The sequence below is a fragment of the Dinoponera quadriceps genome, unplaced genomic scaffold (genome assembly GCF_001313825.1).
Source record: "Dinoponera quadriceps isolate SergipeBrazil2010 unplaced genomic scaffold, ASM131382v1 scaffold2872, whole genome shotgun sequence".
NCBI lineage: Eukaryota > Metazoa > Arthropoda > Insecta > Hymenoptera > Formicidae > Dinoponera > Dinoponera quadriceps.
In genome coordinates this window covers 18,861-39,100 of record NW_014556992.1, presented here as the reverse complement: position 1 = coordinate 39,100, position 20,240 = coordinate 18,861, and the positions used below count along the sequence as shown (strand labels likewise).

The 20,240-nt window shown below is 41.8% G+C and overlaps 2 protein-coding genes across 6 annotated transcripts; both read right to left on the bottom strand.

Annotated features, from left to right (window-relative positions):
• Positions 1–683: 683 nt before the first annotated feature.
• LOC106748534 (putative thiamine transporter SLC35F3) lies at positions 684–16,969 on the bottom strand. 5 transcript variants are annotated; one of them, XM_014627181.1, is made up of 11 exons: positions 16,510–16,969; positions 14,148–14,718; positions 11,557–11,858; positions 10,371–10,520; positions 9,580–9,930; positions 8,915–9,043; positions 8,637–8,826; positions 8,455–8,544; positions 7,791–7,920; positions 5,308–5,464; positions 684–1,733 (listed from the first exon to the last, which is right to left on the bottom strand). In XM_014627181.1, exons 2-11 carry the CDS (start codon positions 14,509–14,511, stop codon positions 1,584–1,586), a joined length of 2,013 nt encoding a protein of 670 aa, XP_014482667.1. In that variant the 5' UTR covers positions 14,512–14,718; positions 16,510–16,969; the 3' UTR covers positions 684–1,583. The 5 variants fall into 5 exon arrangements, with proteins under 5 accessions (XP_014482667.1, XP_014482669.1, XP_014482668.1 ...); XM_014627183.1 differs by having other exon boundaries at positions 5,308–5,337; XM_014627182.1 differs by having other exon boundaries at positions 16,736–16,969.
• LOC106748535 lies at positions 3,166–5,258 on the bottom strand. Its single transcript, XM_014627186.1, has one exon. The coding sequence runs from the start codon at positions 4,166–4,168 to the stop codon at positions 3,698–3,700; it is 471 nt and encodes a 156-aa protein (XP_014482672.1). The 5' UTR covers positions 4,169–5,258; the 3' UTR covers positions 3,166–3,697.
• Positions 16,970–20,240: the final 3,271 nt, after the last annotated feature.

Genomic DNA, 20,240 nt, shown 5'->3' with positions numbered 1-20,240 from the left:
CACTGCGGTCATATCAAATTAAGACACGTCAAAAACGAGAAATAGCGAGAAGATTCAACGTAGATAAAGTATCGAGATAATCGAACGTCAAATAATTCTGAAGCAAATGCCTATTTATGTACAGGATGTCCCAGAATAACCGCATACGGGATGCACCAAAGGATTTCTGCTGTCAAACGAAGCTATTTCTCGTTTAAAATCTCATTTAAATGATAATTTTTTAATGAAAGTTACTTAAAATCGCCGAACCAGCGTACTAAATATACGATGACGTATTAAGAACGTTAAGTGACGTATTAGCGACGTCACGAATGTCATTATTATGTCATCATGCTTGCTGGGCTGGGACACACCGTATAAGTCCTAATATGAAGAAAACGGCAGTAAGTAATTCACATTAGTACATAGAAAAAAATTTAGTATCAATTTCAAACTCATATTTTTATATTTAAGCAACATATAATTTTATATATTGTCTTATATGTTAGATAAAATTTACTTATATAAAGAAATTCTATACAGTTCCACTAAAAGTATCATATTCTTGTTATTCAAGAATAATTTGTATAAATTGAGAGGAAAAATATTGGACAGAAAAAACAATATTTTCGAACTAAGAATTGTATCATGTCAATTTAGAAGATATATTTCTCAGCCCTTTTATCCAATATTTTTCCTCTCAATTCATAAAAATTATTCTTGAATAACAAGAATATAGTACTTTTAGTGGAATTCTATAGAATTTTTTCATGCAAGAGCAATTTTTATCTTCATATATAAGATTATATATTCCTTCTTATATAGATAATATGAGTCTCGAATTGATACTAATTTTTCCCGTGTATCGTCAAGGTACATTCGTAGCATCAAGTTAAGACAACACAGCCTGTGAAGCGTTATATCTTTAGATTCTCCATTGGTCCGACAGATACGATGAAATCCACCGATGAAACGTGTATGTGAAAATAAACACGGAACGAAAATTTCAACTCGAGACAGTGCGAGGGAAAAATCCACGCGATTTCTTGCTGCTGATGTTACTAATTTCTCACTTGAGATTATTACAGTATGAGCACAATCGGGAAGCAGGAGCCTCAAGATCGAGCTCACCTTTATTACGCTGATGTGGCTTCGCAGCCTCGTTATTGCTTACTTTATTACTGCACGGTATCAAGTTCCCTCGCGATCCCTTCCGTAATGAAATACAGACCGGAGAAAACTCTACCAGTCGCCTGACTGTCGCCGACGTGATGGTATTCTCAGGTCACACCGTTTCGCAGCCTGTCGAGCACGGTATTTAATTAATTCGCTCTAACATCACGAGAGGTATCTCCGACATGCGAGAGTCGGGAAGAGACGAAAAGTCAATCGAACTACGGTCGAGGATAATCAACGTCGGTGCTGTGAGAAGACGCTGAAGCGTCACTCACTCTGAAACGTCGCCTTGAAGACTCAAGTGGGCGAGCGTTTTTCTTTTCCTCCGATCGAATTGAATTCGCGTTTACACCTTGAGGAAAGCTCTGACCGTCGGATCGCCGGCCAAATGGTCTATTATTTCGCTCATGATCCGCCAGCACGATCTCTTAATTATTGATTCGCTTCTGAGCGGTGTGTTTAGTCACCGAACTCTTCCAGAGGGCGAGCGTAGGTGCGACTTTATGTAACCGGTTCGGTAATCGATCACGTCGCGCGACGATCCACCTGACATGCCGTGCCTGTGTCTCCTGCTCCACCTGCGAAAGTGAAAGGCGCGTTATTTCAGGCTGATTCTAACGGCGGTCGGTGATTACTCAGCATGCAGAGCGCGTTTATCGTCTCTCGTCGACTCGATCGAAGAAAAGTCGTGCACGTGGAAACTTTCCGATATTCTTCATTAATTTCTCCGCGTTTATTCTCCCTCTCCAATCGATTCACTACGTGTTTTATTCAAACGACAGCCTCTTGAGATTTGTTATCGCGTTTCAGAGATTACGTTAAAGTTTATCAGCGTTAATCTAAAATATTAAGACTTTCAGCATATCGCGTTTAAGAAATAAACAACTTGAAAATTTAATTTATATATACTTTACTTCTCAATTTAATTGATATATTTTTTGTTCTCTCTCTTTTCTAATACCTCCGAATAAAAAGAAAATATTTCGCGTGAATGTAAAAAGCGAAAAATTTGGAAAAACGCGTCTTACTCTCCGACGATTATCACATTGATTTTGTGTGTGTTTTTAGAAAATCCCCACGCTATGATACCGAGTTCACATCCGTCGCGAAGAGTCACAGATGTCCCATTGTCACACGAGAAATATTTAACACAACAAAAGACCTCCCGATAGAGCACGACCGACTGGCGGGATTATCCGTTCATTTCGCGAGAGATGCGGTTGACGAGTGTCACAACAGTCATTATTCCGTCAAGTATCGAGCAGCTTACACACGTCGCGATGCTTCATTCCAAAAATGTGTACGGCACACGCAAGAACGCGCGCGCGCGCACGCGCGCGTACACACACCGACTATATATGTAATAAAAATAAAGACGAGATACTTAGAACATTCACGAATACCTGAAACATTCACGAAACACAGGAATACTAAAGGGGAATCACTATGAGCTACGGATAAGTAGATGCCAAAAGATTTGGGAGCTCTGCAAAAGACATTCCCTATCGCACGCATGTGCTGTCACATATCGATATGCAGAATGCCCCGCGACCATCGCTGTGTTGTACATTTATCATTTCCGATCAACTCGAAATTGAGTTTCCTCTCAAATCAGAAAAATATAGAAATTATGAGTGTCTTCAAAATTACAAACGACAGAGAACGAAGATGTTCGACGAATCTTTAGTAGAAGAGCGAACTTTATCAACATCTTCTCAGTAAATACCATCTAACAGTAACATTACATCGATATTATCATTTTTCACTCAACAATGTAACCGTTATATATAACGCATGTGATATATAGCACATTGTTGAGTAAGAAATTATAACACTGATGCAATGTTTACTGTTGATTGATGTTTACTAGCTTTCAAATGGATTTCGTCTCGACTTATGCCCATTTGGTTATCAAAAGTACAATATTATGTTATAATATAATAATAAATATAATATATATCATAATATATAACATGTACTATAATATTATAATAAATATAATAACTGGCTAAATTAATTAAACTGATTAATTAATATTTAATACTAATATTTCATATTAAAAAAAAACATTTTCAAGCTTGCGGAAGATGGGCCGCAAAGTTCAATCGAAGAAGAGGCAGGAACAGCGATATACCGCCGGGACATCCTGCATATCCACGCTATCAACGCACAGCATTTGCGCTAAGTTACACCGATCATTTAGCCTCTAGCTCAGACAGCCACATCGCATTACAATCGCAGCTCAATACTCAGCGATCTCGAAACGACTTGCGACTGCCATTCGCTAGCTAACTAGCTCGCTCGCACCTTACTCGATTGCTCCATCCAGCACACTCTCTCTCTCTCTCTCTCTCTCTCTCTCTCTTCCTTTCAAACGAGCGATATCGCGGCAACAAACGAAAAAAAAAACACGTCTAAGACAGCGGGCTACTGGGAGATCGCCAGCCACTAGATCTCAACACCACGCTCGATCCGTCTCGATCGTCCCGCGCGAGATTCCTACCTGATCTCTCTTCTCTCTCTTTCTCTCTCTCTCTCTCCCTTACCGCGTCGCGCGTGGCTTCGACGCCACCAGCCTGATCGTTCTCATACCTTGCTGATTGCGAGGATCGAGGTACGGTGGCATCGCCAACTGGTGGCTGTTACCGACGACGGTGGTCGAGGTCGAGGTGGAGGTTGAGGTAGAGGGAAGGACACGGCGCGGTTGGGTTTCGGAGGTCGAGCTGTACTGTTGTTGCGAGTTGTTAAGGTGCCGATTAGAGGCACCGCCGCCGCCTACGATGGTCTGTTGACTGTTGCTGCTGTTGCTGTTACTGTTGCTGATCGGTAGCAGCGTCTGGCCGTCGCCGTGCGCGGCGGAGACGCCGTAGCTCCTCAGCCGGTGCTGGCGTTGCTGAAGGGACGCGGTGCGGCTCCTAACGACGCTCCTGCGTCCTTGCTGGCCCTCCGAGGTACTGCGTATATACATATCAATCGCGAGGCTCTCATCAGTCGGTCTCTCGATTATCTCCATGCGGGGGACGGCATCTGCGGGTGGCTCCTCTCGGCCGGCATGTACCTCGACCGGGCGACGCGGGGGAGTCTCTCGTTGGCATTATTATTATTTACTTTTCGTTACTCATTTCTATTTATCTCTCCGTCCGTTTTATTTTCTTTCGCTTTTTTCCCTGCGGAGTTTCTTAATCGAGGGGACCGTCGCGCGGCGACGGCTCGCTAATTAGACAGGCGGGACAAACGTGGGGGCAAACAGACAAGAAGAAACGCGACTAAGTTATATATATACACACACACATATATATATATATATGTGTGTGTAATATATTAAGGGCAATATAGATACACCGTTCCAGGATGCTTTACGAGCACGAAACCGTCAAGCAAGCAATCTCGCGAGACTCTCGAGGTACAGCGGAGGGATCGATTTTGAATCTAACGCGCGCTCCGTCCCGTCGATGACGCGCGTACTCGATCATTCGGATCTCGAATAAGGGTTGCATTTACCTATATTTATACAGACACGCGATGCATGACCAGGTAAAAATGGCACCGGGGAAGGGGGGAGGGTGAAAAAGAGGCGTGCCGTTCGCATTTAAGAGTTGCGAGCGTGAGAAGGGTAAGCTAGATTCAACCGTACGCATGCAGAATGGAAGAAATGGAAAGAATATCATAAATCATGCGCTTATCGACATTTATTGCGCTTGCTCTTTTACGGAAAATTCATCGAGGACAAACAAGTGGCATTGTCAGACAGTTGAACGTTGCTCGTCGATGCCTCGATGCTTTCTGATATATATTTTGAGCGGAGAGTAATCTGTGTAATTTGCGACACAGTAGAATATTAATTGTTCACTTCGAAGAATGATCGTTTTTTTTTTTCTACTAATTGTTTGTTCGCGATATCTGTCATTTCGAGAAATGCGACAACCTGTCGCCGGGTGAATTATTTTTAATTGCGAGACTCAATAACTTGCGTTTTAATTCTCCATCATACACTTCACCTTCGACTTGTCGAATATATGCACTTTCATGCGCGAAATTATCCAAAGAGAGCTATTTTGATTGCGGTGAGAATTTATGGTGAATGACAGAAGGAACAAGAGGGATGAATTTTCAGTAGAACCAGAGCAAGACGTATGGGATGTATTTTCTTACCTTGCACTGTGACTCATGAGGACTATGTTTCTGTAACAGCATATAATGGATCCTGATTGTTGTGGGAAGCGAGTGATGAAGTGTCGACGTTGATTTCACAGACAATACAACAAGCAGCTCAAGCAAATCAGTCGTTTCTTTATCCAACTCAAATTTTCTATCTAAACAATCAAGTTCTAAGAGCCGAATAATGTGTAACTTTGTTATATAATCCAACGAACAAATTTCCCGACTGTCGACGAATACTTTGCGCAATTATTAGAATATAAGGACGAAGGCTAACATTCAAATAAGTCTCTTCAAGTCGTAAAACGAAACCCAAGGGGAATCCAACGTGTTGAGATTTGCAGAGAAATAAATTCGTGGACTCTTGAGTCTTGGAATAAAAAAACCAAAGAAAGAAGATAAAAACAAGAATATGTAATAACACATATGAAAAATGTATATATTTCTAACAAAACTTCTATTAAAATTATCAAAACCTCCTGGAACAATTTCGAATTCTTTCATTGGTTGTTTGCGGAGCCGTATGAAAAACATAGCGAAGGCGAGACTCGTTTCAATGTAACGCATCAGAGGCACTGCTTTCGAAGCGACCAAGTCCAGAAAAATATCGAAACAGGAGAGGGGAAGCTAGACGAAAAAGTTTCTGCTTACATTGATCGACTTCACGACGTATCTAAAACGTATCACTGGTATCTTACGGGAGGACTGTGCGTTATCTTTGAGCTCTTTACGCCGGTCGCGTAACCGCTCGTATGTCGCTACAAAACATACTCGTTTCTTTTTTTTTTAATTACACTTTAAACCGGTCACATATTCCGGGCATCCTGCAAAACAATATTACTGCTGGTCTTTAATGTTCCCTTTGTTCCCTTGTTCTTTTTGAAGTGATGTGACGAGATGCGCGCGCGAGTCGCCTCTAAATTTGAAAGAGAACTGCGCTACGCACGGAAAAATATTACTTGCACTGCAAAGAAAAGCAATTACTCGGTTTATTTTTCTTTTTTTGTGTAATGGTTATCTTAAACGAAGAATATTTTCTTAATAATAATATTAAAACGTACTCATCACAATATTAGAAAAGTTCATCATCGTTTACTCAACAGAGGAAATTGTTCTCTTTTCAAGAATGTTATAAACTTTATCGGAGAATGTTAAATTAGGTTAATCGGAGTAACTAAACAGAAGCTTTAGTTTTGGTCTTTTAATATTTAGTTTTAGTATTTTAACATTCTTGATTAAAATATACTTACAAGAATTGAGAATATATTTTGGATAAATTTTTTATGTGCTTATGATGAACTTATGATATACTTGAAACAGGTATAGATCTGCAATCAAATTTATTCGAAATATATTCTGAATCCTAGTAAATTTAGCACTTAAATCAAGAATATTAAATTAAAACGCTAAAACTAAAGCTTCCGTTTATTTATTTCTATTAACTGAATTTAACTTTCCATCGATGAAGTTTATAGTATTCTCGGAAAGAGAACAATTTCTCCTTATGAGCGATAATATATGATAATGAGCTTTACTTGTGATGAGTATATTTTAATACTATCTCAAAAATATTCTTTTTGTTCCAAGACAGCCATTACTTAAAAGGAGAAAAATAAACGGAGTAAACTGCTTTTCTTCGCAGTGCAAATAATATTTTTCTCTGTGTACGCACGACGAAAACTCGCTCTGCGTGAGAGATGATGTGAGCTATCTACACGCGGCGGAAAGAAGTATCTCTTGCGTGGTCTGAAGGGTGTCGTCGGGTGTGTGACGAGTGACTGCGAAGCTGCAAAGTGTAATCAATGTGGACGCAAAATAAACTGCAGTGAGAATCGCGTCGCGACGCAAGTCCAGGTCGCGAAACTTGGGGAATCCCTTCAGGAACGGAAAGGGCAGATCGCGAGAGAGTGACGGAATGGCGACGGCGCGGCGAAATAATGATATTCCGCATAGCCGCTTTGCGACAAATTCCCGACGCCTATTTATCGATGATCGCGTTTGATCGACGACGACGACGTTTCGCGCGGCGAATGGGATGGGATCCACGTTGAATGTGACGGCGCGTCAATCACGGTGCAATTAAGCGCGCGCACGCGCGAGATCCATCAACGGGAGGAAATGAGAAATGCGCTTTCGCGTTAACACTCTGTACTTGCTTCCGAGAGAGAGATCGTCGAAATGAAGGCGGAGTGTAAAGAAGGTAAGTAATAAATATAGGTCAAGCACATCCTACTTGAGTGAGAGACTACGCGCTGCCTCTATCCTGGTGCAAAACAAGGTAGGAAACAGTCCGATATCGTGTTGCAAGAGAGTATAAAAAGAGAGATGTATAGAAGTAGAATCGCATGTAGAACGTACGTAGAATTCGCTAGAGAGAGAAACTAAAGACTAAGATAAATCAAATGAACTCCGAATTAAAGGTAGGTGCATACCACAGAACCGCATTGTACAGAAGACGGACTTTGAGAGAAACGTACCGGAGTAGCCTCGTTATGTAGTCCGGCCAGTTGTCCGGGAACATCACGAGGAAGAAACCGACCGCGATGAAGATCATGCCCGCTAATTTCATGCCCACGAAATGCGCCCCGTAAAGAACCACGTCCAGTGCTGCGCAATCGTGTTTCAATCAAATGACAGGGTAGGTTGTGAATAACCCCGCTCTCGCGTGTTTCAAACTTGCGCAAATTTGTCACACCCAGCTTATATAAATTTTCTAGTGTACGCGCGTCTTGATGATAGATTGTTGAAAAATTTTGTTATAAAAGTTCTGGCGAAAAATAGAGAGAATAGGAATAGAAAAACAGAAGTTGCTGGAGAAAAATATCTCCTGGTGGACACCAATTAACAGTAACAACATTAATGTTGTAATTTCCTACTTAACAATGTAAATGCAGTGTAACGCGCGTGTTATGTAATTCTTACATAGTTATGTGGGAAATTACAATATTAATGTTATGTTATTTTTGTTTTGTTATTATTGTTATTTTTGAATTTATGAAAAATTTATTTGCTGTCGAAATTATATATTTGTCGTAGAAATGTGCTTGAAATGCGCCACGGATATAATTCGTCGAAGATGCGGATGTGCTGAGTGTATAAATTTTACGACTTGTTTTGATTTCGAAACAATTAGTCACTCACCAGCGGACACGGGTACAGCCGTTATCAGTCCGAGCGTGATGAACAGGTCGTAGGTGATCGCGATGCTGAAGTTGCCGAGCATGTTCGCGACTGTGAACAGACCGTCGGAAAAGCGCACGTTAAAATCCGGGAGTATGAAGTATCAGGAATCTAACCGATCTAGCTCGACTCGGAACTCAGACCTAAATGGAGGATGCTAGCGGAGAGTAACGTCGCCCACGGCAGCCTAGCCCAATGCATGGTTTCCGCTCCGGAGAAGTACAGAGCCAGGCAGATCGGCCAGAGGAGCGCGGCATTGCACAAACCGATGAGTGAAAAAAATAGAGACATTTGACCGAACGTGGTCTCGCCTATTACTTTCTTGAAGAGCACCTGAACATACGAAGCGTTTCGCTGCGAGGACTCGGTGTCTCGTGATAGCGAATCATAAATACTTCGGGTTCTATCCGTTTTTTTTTACCTTGTAAACGGCAGAGCCAGCTGCCGCTGACGTCGCTAAAACGACACCTCCCAACGTCGGGCTTCCGGTTATACCATCCATATAAGCGAGAAGCGCGATGCCGGTGTTGCAGAGGATCACGGCGACTATCTACAAGGGTCACACATTAATTTCGATTGCAATTCAAATCCTTGCATTCTCAGCTATACTGAGAAAAACGATCGTTGGATCGGCAAAATCGACGATCACCTTTCATATTCAAAAGAATATTGCGCGCAACGATATATTGATGTAGTCGCCGATTAAATCGTAATCATTGTGTCAATTGACAACTCATTACAATAACTGTACAATCTATTCAATGGACTAAACACGCTTGAAAAAGTGTTGTTCGTTTAAGCGAAATTTCGTTGATTCCACTTCTTTTTCTGAGGAGAATTGTCATTTCTGTTAACTATTTCAATTATACCCCTATAACGTCGCCAAATAATTTCTCCGCTAACACTAACTGTCGATTGAATTTCATCTATTGAATTAATTTATTTGATTGAATTAATTAATCTAATTAATTTATTTATTTATTTAATTGAATAAATATTGAATTTAAAGAATTGACACCGATCGATACTATAATATTAGATCGAGAGAATATACAATGAACGAGATTTCCTCTTGGAATTACTAACCCTCACGCCCACAAACTGTTCGTGAAGGATGACCCACGATAACAGGTAGACACAGGAGACATTGGTGGCGAATAACGCCATCACGTCCGTGGCCAAGAGTATCCTCAAGGAATGTATGTACATGTAATTCGTAATGACCCAGAGACCGCAGAAGAGGCTGCATCTGATCAAGAAGCGGCCACCGGTAAAGCCCTTGTCGCGGAAGCCGCGTAGGCTCTCCGCGATTATCTCGGACGGGGTGACGCACTTGGTTGTGGTCGCGCGGCAGATGAAGTACACCGGGAAGTACAGGACCTCCCAGTTAGTGCAGAACCACGTTGTGAAGAAGGGCGCATTGTACGGCGGGATGATCTGTAATAAATAAATCATCTAGGTGGTAGAAAGAGAGTTCGTCCTGCCCGCTCGTGACGTGATATTCCTCTTATCTGAGGATTTAAATCCTTGAAATATTCCCGCGAAATTTAAGAATTTAAATCCTCTGATATTTACTCGGGATTTAAGGATTTGAGTCCTTAAATGAAATCATTAGCTTTAAGTCTCCGAGAGATCGTCCTGGTGAAATTGTCAGACATTTTAAGTTTAAGAATCTAAATGGCTGACAATGTCATCAAGACGATCCTCTCAAGATCATACATCTCCAAACCAGCGATAAGTGAAAAGGAGCACACTCCAAAGGGAGAATTGTCCGGCCGAAGTGAAACGCGAAGCCAGTGGGAGTCTCCAAGGACTCGAATAACTTCAGAGCGTACCGAATAACGAGATTAATTATGAGTGCGAAATATGGTGTTTACATGCTGATGATGAAGTCCGTTTACGGAGGTGTTCGACGTGGAGCTCTGCGAGACGGCGTCCGGCTTATGAAAGTACAAATACTTAATGCAGTGGGTCGCCCCGACCCAGCTTGCAGTTACGCATATTGTAACGCACACTCCGAAGTAAATCTGCAATGAAGAATAATCAAGCCGAGTGACGCGCATCATACCGACGCGACGTTAATTCCGCATTCATTCCGAGACAAAGCGAGGACGAGTTTCTCTTCCAAACGCCTCTTTTCGCGCGACATCTTAATTCGAATCTCCCGATCGCTCGCTCGTTTCTTCTCCTCTTTCTATTTTTTTGTTTTTCTTCTCAGGCTGAAAAATGAGATCGCTTGGATCCATCTGACGACGGACAATCAAACGAGTTTTCGTTGAAAGAAACAGAATTTCTAATTCGTTTCGACCAAATTTGGTTCTTGCAAGTGGAAAGTTGTTTTCTTCAGACAAGAAGCGCGTTTGCACGGAGAAAAATAATTTCGCTGTTGTAGCGAGACTACATCATGTTGCTACTGGACTATTCGGTGCGACAGCGATCAAATTTAATTGGCTTAACCAAATCAGCTAATTATGCATAATTAGAACAGAAACAATTGTGTTGCCAGGATGGCAAATATTCTGCTGAATGAATTTGTTTTTAGTGCGCGTTAATTTGCCGTTATAATAAATTACCGTTCCCCTACATCTATTGATTTATTTTTACTAGAAAATAAATTTTAGACTCAGCAAAATAATCCAGCAAATGACAATTAATACTCTTAACAAACCGTTTTGCTGTCCACATGGTAACTGATAAATTTTGCTGCTACGGCATAAAGTAAAATTACTTTTCTCTGTGTGGTTGTCCATTATCAAATTCGATTCAACTAAATTCATTTTTCAATACACCAAAAGAAAGGGAAGAAGCCAGATCGTTTGACTGCCCGTGGCGCGAATCGATCGTAACGCGACTTCTAAAACCCGTATTAAATTGCGAATTAGAATTGAGATTCGATTGGAAGTTTGACCAACCAGAGCAAAGTTGATTAAACGAAACTAAACTCAAATAAATTTGAGCTGAGAGTCTGATCGGTCAAATTTCAATCCAATCTCAATTCCAATCCGTTGTAATCTGACACGAGTTCAACTCTCAATTCGACTCGAGTTTGGAGACGTTATCGACCTTCTTCGCACTCTCCGCGCAGCAGGAAGCGTAGCAGGCCGAGAGTGAGCTCGGTTGCTGCGGTTGCTGCGGCTGCTGTGGCTGTTGAGCGACCGGGGTCGGAGTCGGGGTCACATGAGTCGACGTCTGACTTTGACCCGTCGGCTGAGTTTGCACACTTCCGCTACCACTACCACCACCCCCGCCGGTACCGCCGCTTCCCACGGCACTTCCGGTGGTCTCCAAGGTGCGGCAGCTCGACGCGGAATCGCCGCATCCATCGGTTACGCCACAACCCTGTTGCTGCTGCTGCTGTTCGCATCCTGAAACATCCGGGCCGTGAATCCCTCCGCCGCGGGGAAACCACGGCGGACAGGTGCCTCGCCGCGCCTCGAGATCACGAATTGCGTCGGCGATCCGACAGAATTCGCCCGCGGAGGTACTTCCGGCTCTGCCGAACTTTGTTCGCGTGCAGAAGGAGTCAGAGTCGCCGAGTACGCAGCGTGTGTTTTTACTTCAGGGTGGCGATCGTGTCACTTTCCCTTAGAAGCGGAAATGTGAGAAGTCGGTGGTTTCGCGTGAAAAATTTTATATTTTCGTAACTCGAAAAATTACAAACCTTACAAAATTCGATCGAATGAAAATAAAATTTAATGAAATAAGAAAATTTTAATGAAATTAGATGAATTGACAGAATTAACAAGCCTTTAGGAGTCCAACACGGATGTTAGTAGTGTCATTAAAAAATATCACTTATTATTATTACTTAATATAAATAAAATGAGTTATAATTAAGACAAATAGATGAAGAAAAATCTAATAGAATAAAGTAAATCGAGTTAAATTAAAATAAATACACGCAATCGTCGAATTTAAGTGAACTTGTCACGTTTCCTCTCCTAATGAAAAACTACACGATCGCTACTCTTAGGTTGTTATACACTTGAACGCACGGCGGTGATGAATGTATTATAAAAGAGAGAAAGTCTAAATCGTGTCGTTCCTATCTGCGAGCGAAGCTGCGTGTACGGGTGCGTGTGTACGAATGTGTGCGTCCTCCAAAAACGCAAGATCTCTAAATGGAACGCGATATTCCGTCTTGGTAATTCCACTACTCGGTGTGCAGTTTTGGTCAAGCGTGTCTGGCGATTTTTTCGTCCAGTCTGGCTTCTATGCTATGCAAACTACGCTTAGCAAAATCGAAATATTATGTGCACGCGAGCGTTTTAACGATACCGGAATGCTAATGCTAAGACTAATACTAATAATAAGATGCTAATGCGGAGTTTTACTTGCAGCACTAAATTTCTCGTAAATACTCTACATACTAGAAGAAGCTATGGATCCAACCCCGCTAGATCAGTTGCGTTCCCCAATTGATATCGGAACATACTCATCGACGATCGTCACACAGGATGTCTTCTACCCACCGTGTGCCCTTTTTTAATCGTAAATTCTGCGGCTTTGAAATTGGTTTTCCCGGCGAAAGTTCAATCGATGTTTTTAATTTTATTCTCGAAACATATGTAGCGTATTCGATTTGCTGGCTTGACCCAACAGCCTTCCACTAATTACTACTAATGCTAAAATCTATAGTTCGCATTACGTACACGGAGAAAAAAAATTTGCTCATACAGCAAATACGTTTTATACTGTCGTAGCAAAATCTGTCAGTTATTGTGTGGACAGCAAAATGTTTTGTTAAGAATACTAATTGCCATTCGCAGGATCACTTTGATGAATTTAAAATCACTTTGCTGTAGAAAAAAACACTATTTTGTCCTAACAGCAACTGATCCTGCGGACAAATTCCCTCAACAGAATATTTTCTATCCTAGAAACAAAATTGTTTCTATTCTAATCGCGAATAATTTGTTAATTTGGTTATATCAACTAAATTTTATCGGTGTCAACGAATATGCAGCCGCAACGATGTTGTTTTGCTACAACAGCAAAATTATTTTTCAGCGTGTATACTATAAATTTTTTAATATGGCAATGATTAGTAGAACATTGCTAAGTCGGGTCGAGTTAGCAAATCGAAAATATGCTAACAGTTGCTTGTAATTTATACCTGCACTGAAAAAAAATATTACATTCAAGTAAATATATAAGGATGACAGTAATTATTTTACATTTGAATTAAGTAAATATTACTTGAATGTAATATTTTTTCTTCCAGTGTACTTCAGTATATTCAAGTGATATTTATTTAATCCAAATAAAATAATTGTCCCAATATTCCTTAGCAGATATTTACTTAAATGCAGCATCTTTTCTTTCAGGGCGTCTAATTGAAACCGTAATGAAGCAAGAACTGATTAGAGCCAAACGAAAAATTAAATTTCGCTTCAAACAAGAACCCGGCAAAGTGAAAGTGCTTTAGAACGGATTAAACAGTATAATCATCAGTAAGCAACCATCATCGCGAGGTTCCTCGATCGTGGTCGCAAGAACATCGTAAAATCTCGACGGAGTGCCTCAGAATGAAATCGAGATCAAAACGGCTGTTTGATCTTCCGAGGTTTCTCTTTATTCATCTGGTAAGTGCGCGTTGGCAGGGCACCCGATGGGTTCAGCACGACCTGCGCGTTGAAACGCAGCCGACTTACCTGAAGCGTCGACAAGCTCGACGACGATCTGGACGGGACTGAGGAACGAGCTACGTTGCTGATCTTCGCTGAGGATCACGTTGGACATGAGCGATCGTCGGGGGTGGAATATGGTCGGTACTTCACCGACCTGTCCGCTCTCCATGCTCGCGCTCTGAGACTTGAGGTCGTTAGAGATCGCGTGGTCGCGGCACGTAACACGACGGCCGTCGCTTCGAGCAACCGGCTCGTGCGAAGCTCTCGGTGCGACTTGGCGGTTTGTGTGCACGACTTGTTGATCTCCCGACGTGTTCGCGGGCGTGCAGCAGCGATACATACATGTGTTCGGCGCTCGCCAGAATCGATGCACGTTCAACGCCCACATTCGGCGATTGAACCCGGTGTTGGTTCGGCGAATTCACCTCCCCATGTGTGCGTATGCGTGGCGTGTACGTGTGCGCGCTTACTCGCGGCGAACATCACGCGAGGTGTTGTACGCGTTCGGCATTAGCTACTCGGTTAAGACCGGCGATCGGCGTCTATCGCGTACGCGGACACGCTCGAGAGATCCCTGTTCGTTACCGTTCATAGCCTGAAAATAATTCAACGTTTGCGGGGTTGAACGAACCAACCAACCAACCGTGCTCCAATACACATACAGGGATCTGTGTGAGTTTTTCAAGAGAGAAACAAAATAGAAAATAAAAGAGCTCGATTACGCGCGGATAACGCGAAGCCCATGCCGGATTAGGGGCTGGTCTCGCTCGACTTCGGTTAAGCTAATCGGTCGATTAATTATAGATTAATCAATTTCAAAGTTGCCAGCGACAAGACTTGTTCGAATATTCCTGGAACGTTCCTAGGACGTCTATTGAACATTTGTGTTACATGGGTTCTCAAGAATTCATAAGTCGTCGGTGATGATTAGTTGGCAATGGCAGTTTTAAGTGTTGCAGTTACAACTCTTAATCTTAATCGACCGATCAAGTTAACCGGAGTTGGTGGAGACCGGCCCTGTTGAGATGTTGGAAGTCGAGGGTTGCCGATTGAAGATTGGAACGATTGATCAATCGGAACCGAGCGGCCCGAGATCGACATCAGGTGGTTCATCCAATTCGAAATCCCTAATCCGCAATCCTCCATTTGCAAAAATCACTCTGACACGGGCTTAAGGAAACGTGCTGATTTTTCGCGTGTCTCGGTCGGAACGAACGCCAAAGTTGCACGCGCGCACTTCTAAAGAGATCTGGTCTCGTCGAAATAAAATCGAAATAAAAACGTTCAGTCTTCCGTCTCGAAATTGATACAATCCCTGGATGTGTTTTTCTTTTCTCTCGTATCTCTCGATCTCCCTATGAGCTCGAGAGTGCGGAGGTAACGCGACGCGATCGGATGGATACCTACAGCTAGGTAATTAAACTGGCCTCGAATCCCGAAATGAAGCGAACAAAATCGTGTCGGCATTGGCGCGGTGCTGCGTTTACGCAAACATAATTAAATTAACAAGGGTTCTACACAGGACGAACACACAAATTCGATGACGCATTGTACCGCTATCGCAAGCATTATTAGCAAATGCGCAATTACCAGGAGAAAAAGAGAGAGAGAGAGAGAGAGAGACAGGGAGAGAGAGAGAGAGAGAGAGAGAGTGTGTGTGAGAGGAGAAGCGCAAGATCAATAGAACTAAAAGTATTTATTTTCGGATGGAAGCATGCAGTCCGGCGGATAAGTGCATTTAACTCGAGAATCGTCGCGCAGGGTGTGTTTCCACACATCTCAGATATCTCAACATCCGGGATCGGGAGATATTTCCGTCTAAAACCGGAATTACATCGCGATGAGTCCCGAGTTTATAATTCGAATTGGTTCCTTGTTTCAAAAAATAAGGAACTTCGTGACAATAAGTAAATAATAATAATTTATTAATAATTTCGTATGTAATCATTTCGTGATAATAATAATAATATAAGAAAATATTTCGTAAGAGTAAAAGCAATTTTCGTTTCAATTTCACCATAAAATCTATTTGGCAGACTTAACATCCCATGTTAGTTTACGCTTTTTTCTCGCATTTCGCTTACTCACTTGTCAACTTACGTGCAATAATTCCACGCGTAAATAAATAAATATTCAAGTATATGAACGTATTCCGTTCTCCGACAATGCGATTTCAACAAAACTTCGCAGCCGGATTCGCAAAACGAACGAATAATGAAACAATTGGATTATCGGCCGCGCACGAAGCGGTCGTCTTACGCGCGATAACGTAACGACAACGATCCACGGGTCGGGTCGTACGAGACACCCCGCGCGACCCTGACGAAGCACCGGGAGTCCGCCCGGCGGGGCTCGTGGGCAAGCTCGAATTGCGAGTCGCACGTACCTTCCTTACGTCTCTCCTCCGAAGTCGCGCCGTTTTCGACCTGCGACGTATCCATGTTTCATGGTCCACCCCCCAGTGCGATCCGACCGACTCTCCTCGCGCTCAATCGCGACGATTCGACTCACGAGTGGGCCGATGTCACAACGGTATCGTCGCGCACCGCGAGAATTAGCTTCTCCCGAATTTCCTCTCTCTCTCTCTCTCTTTCTCTCTCGTTTTTTCTCACAAAAGCGACGCCTTTGTCACGCGACCGACGCTTATTTGTGATAACGAGCCTGTTGGCAACGCGACTAGTCCGTCGTCGCGCAATCCGAGACGCGCAGCGCAGCTGATCGCGATTCTCCTTCAGTTTTAAGGCCCGTATTTACGATCCTCCTCAGGGTTACGTGAGGAACGGTGAGAGTGTAAGAAGCGGTGGTTTCCCCGTGTACGTCCACCGCGTACTGCACCGATTGTGGTCAGACGGTCGCGAGTCACCCTGCCATGCCATTGATTACCAAGCGAGCCTCGCTCGTTCGTTCGTTCGTTCACCAGGCCGCTCGCGTCTGCGCCTGTACCGTCTGCAACCACTTCGCCATCGTCGCTCTCTGGTTGCAGCTTTCGGTACCGGAACGCTGTACAGGGTGTCCTGAAAGCGTCGAATCGTCGGACGACTGGAGACCCGGTCTCTTGACCCGATTTTCGCCTCTGTCTCTTGCGATCGTGCGGAAGAAATTTTAAGAACGAGGTGGCAGACGTATTCTTAACGCTTTATTAAGCTAAATTAACGTTCCAACCTGCTTCTAATATTTTCTAATTATTATTGAACGTGATTTTGTCTTCTGAAAGAATGATTTTGATGATTATTAATGTAGAACATAGTTTTTTGGAGCTATTTGAAGACTCTGTCTTGACGTTATTATTACAAGTTGATATCGAATATAAAATACATCCGATATTTTATATAACTTGTTTCTAATATCTCTCATGATATTGTTACATACAATTTTCCGTGAATAACAGCGATTTTGAACATTGATAATATCAACAACAGCTTTTGCGATCTCGATCTCAATATGTTGTATCAAGATTATAAAACAGTTCTAAAATTAGCGTTATGCGCAGCGTTCATCTGTGCTGCACAGCTGTATACATGTTAAAAATGCGCACTATATATACACACAACCATTTCATTAATCCCTTATCCTCCTGTATGACCACATGTTATTATTCTTATAGTTGTATTTACGGTTACTCGAGATTGAAGCGGCACACGCATCGGACATAATCACATAATCGATTGTAATTGAGGGGAAACCACGCTCACGCTTCGCACGCGCGTTATGTTCCACGTTATTCACGTGATTCGCTCGAGCTCTGCCAGTTTCCACGATTCCATTTTGCGCGGCTGACACCGGGAGGGAACTTTTTTTCATGCATATTTATAAAGCGCAGTAGTTACGCGCTTATTCCTCCTCGATGTGTCGTACAATACCGTATGACGCATCGCAATAAGTTACAAGGATACGTCGTTGCTAATGACTCGAGATGTCCGGCCGACGCAAGAGGGGGCAGAGGGGGAAAGACAGAAGAGACGAGAGGTGTAGCTGAAAAATACTCTTTATTCCGTACTTTCTGAAATTCAAGAAAGATTCAATTAATTCTAAAATGACGTCGCGAAGTAAGCCCTCGCTTGATATCTTACTTCGGCATTGATCTGAACGTTGCTACATCTAAATAGGAAGTATGATCTTTTTCTCTTTTCTTTTTCTCTTTTTCCTCTTTTTCGAGAAGGCATAAGTACAAATACACAGGTATATATATAAATAGGTACACATTCTCATACACAATGCGATATGTTCGCGCGCGGTAAATTACAGATGGCTGAATGTTCCGGTGAGATATATAAACAGGGGAGATTTTACGCAGTGAGGGATTTTATTCGCAAACGCGCGAATCCGTCGTCCGCGAATTGTCGTACAAAATTAATCTGCAGAAAATACAGGAAATCATTGTACACGCATGACACGGGGAGATTGCACGAGTATTGAATAAAGAGAGAGAGAAAAAACATAGAATCTCGGTAACGTGGTGGTCCCGAATTTGCTATCGCGGCCATTAATCATAGATTATTGATCATTCGTATAACCACAATTTATATAATTATCACCTAAAAGAGAAGGAAAAGGGCATTAGTAAGATCTAAGACTACACCACTGTAGAGAACTACACGCCGTTCAATTATTATGATATCACGTAATCGCTATCAGGTAATTATATCATTATCGATACTTCGTCGACGCATTACTTCCATCTGTATTTACCACTCTATGACAGAGAAAATTAAGCTAATAAATTAAATAATCCGTAACAATCAGAACCGCGACTCGGTCGCGGTTGTATCACAGAATAACACAGGAGTTAAAAATCGAAAATACACACGATTGCCATTTTACGATAAGAGCTGCTCGCACATTCCGCAAAAGAACGAAGCTGCTTGCTACGGTTGAGATACGTTAAATTGTGTCAAATTACTTCATGAGACGTACCTGCGTATCATGTCATGTAAACTAATTCTGAAATGATGATCGAATAAAATTTACTTCGTGTCATCGTTAGATGTTTAAGGAGATTCTTAACGCTATATCCGTAATAGGATCAATTATAGATCTGTAATACTATACTCGACACATTTCTCAAGTATATTTCTTTAAATATTAAAGATATGCGTAACTATCTGTGTTATTCCAAGATAATCAAGACGCACATAAGGGAAACCGTAAAAATCCCTTCGAGTATCACATTATGCATTCGAGTATCACTTTGTGCATTGCCTATTTTATGCACCGATTAAGGCCCATAATCTCAAAGATCTGTTCAGTCTCTCGTTGTATTCCTAGCTAAAAGATACCTAACGCGCAACTCTCAGAGTTGATGCTGGTAGAACTACGCACGTGCGGATACGTGCAAATAAAATGACACGGCATGAGAAGGTTCCGCCGACCGACGCGTAGTAATAATAGCGTTCGCTGTTGGATCAATCGAGAATGTTATTATATAAAAACATACAGAAAAGAAAAAAAATAACATAAAAAAAGGAAGGATAATCGCGGGCACATGCGTACTCACCATATACTTGGCGATTTGAAATAAAATATAAATTAAAGGCACATCTCGATAAATATATCACTTTGGTTACATATATATATGCATATATATATGCATGTGTATATATATATATATATATATATATGTAATATTTGAAAATTTAACGCTAAAGTTGATTGCGCCGATGCTTGTATAATGCAATAAAATCTCCATGGAAGAAAATTTTTATAAATGTAATATTGGTTTTTTTTATTGATGTAAAAGCAGCGTTTACACCTTCATAGATACTATGAGGTATTCGGCTTGTGTGATGGTGTATCAACATTATCTCCGAAATAAAATCAAATTTATGTACAAGTAATAGCTGCGAGTAAAACAGCCCGTTCCGAAAAACGTTCCACGCATATCGGGAATACATACGCTCTAATTATTATGCATGCTAGGTGCTAACTCTCTCTCTATCGAGATATATGGGAATATATAATTAGAAGAGTAATGACACACGCGTCGTACACCGGGATCGTTAGTTAAATATGTTCTTGTAAAATAGATTAAATATAATATAACCACCCTCGTGAAAGGTGCAATAAAAATATTTATATATATATATATATAAATACATATAATATATATATATATATATA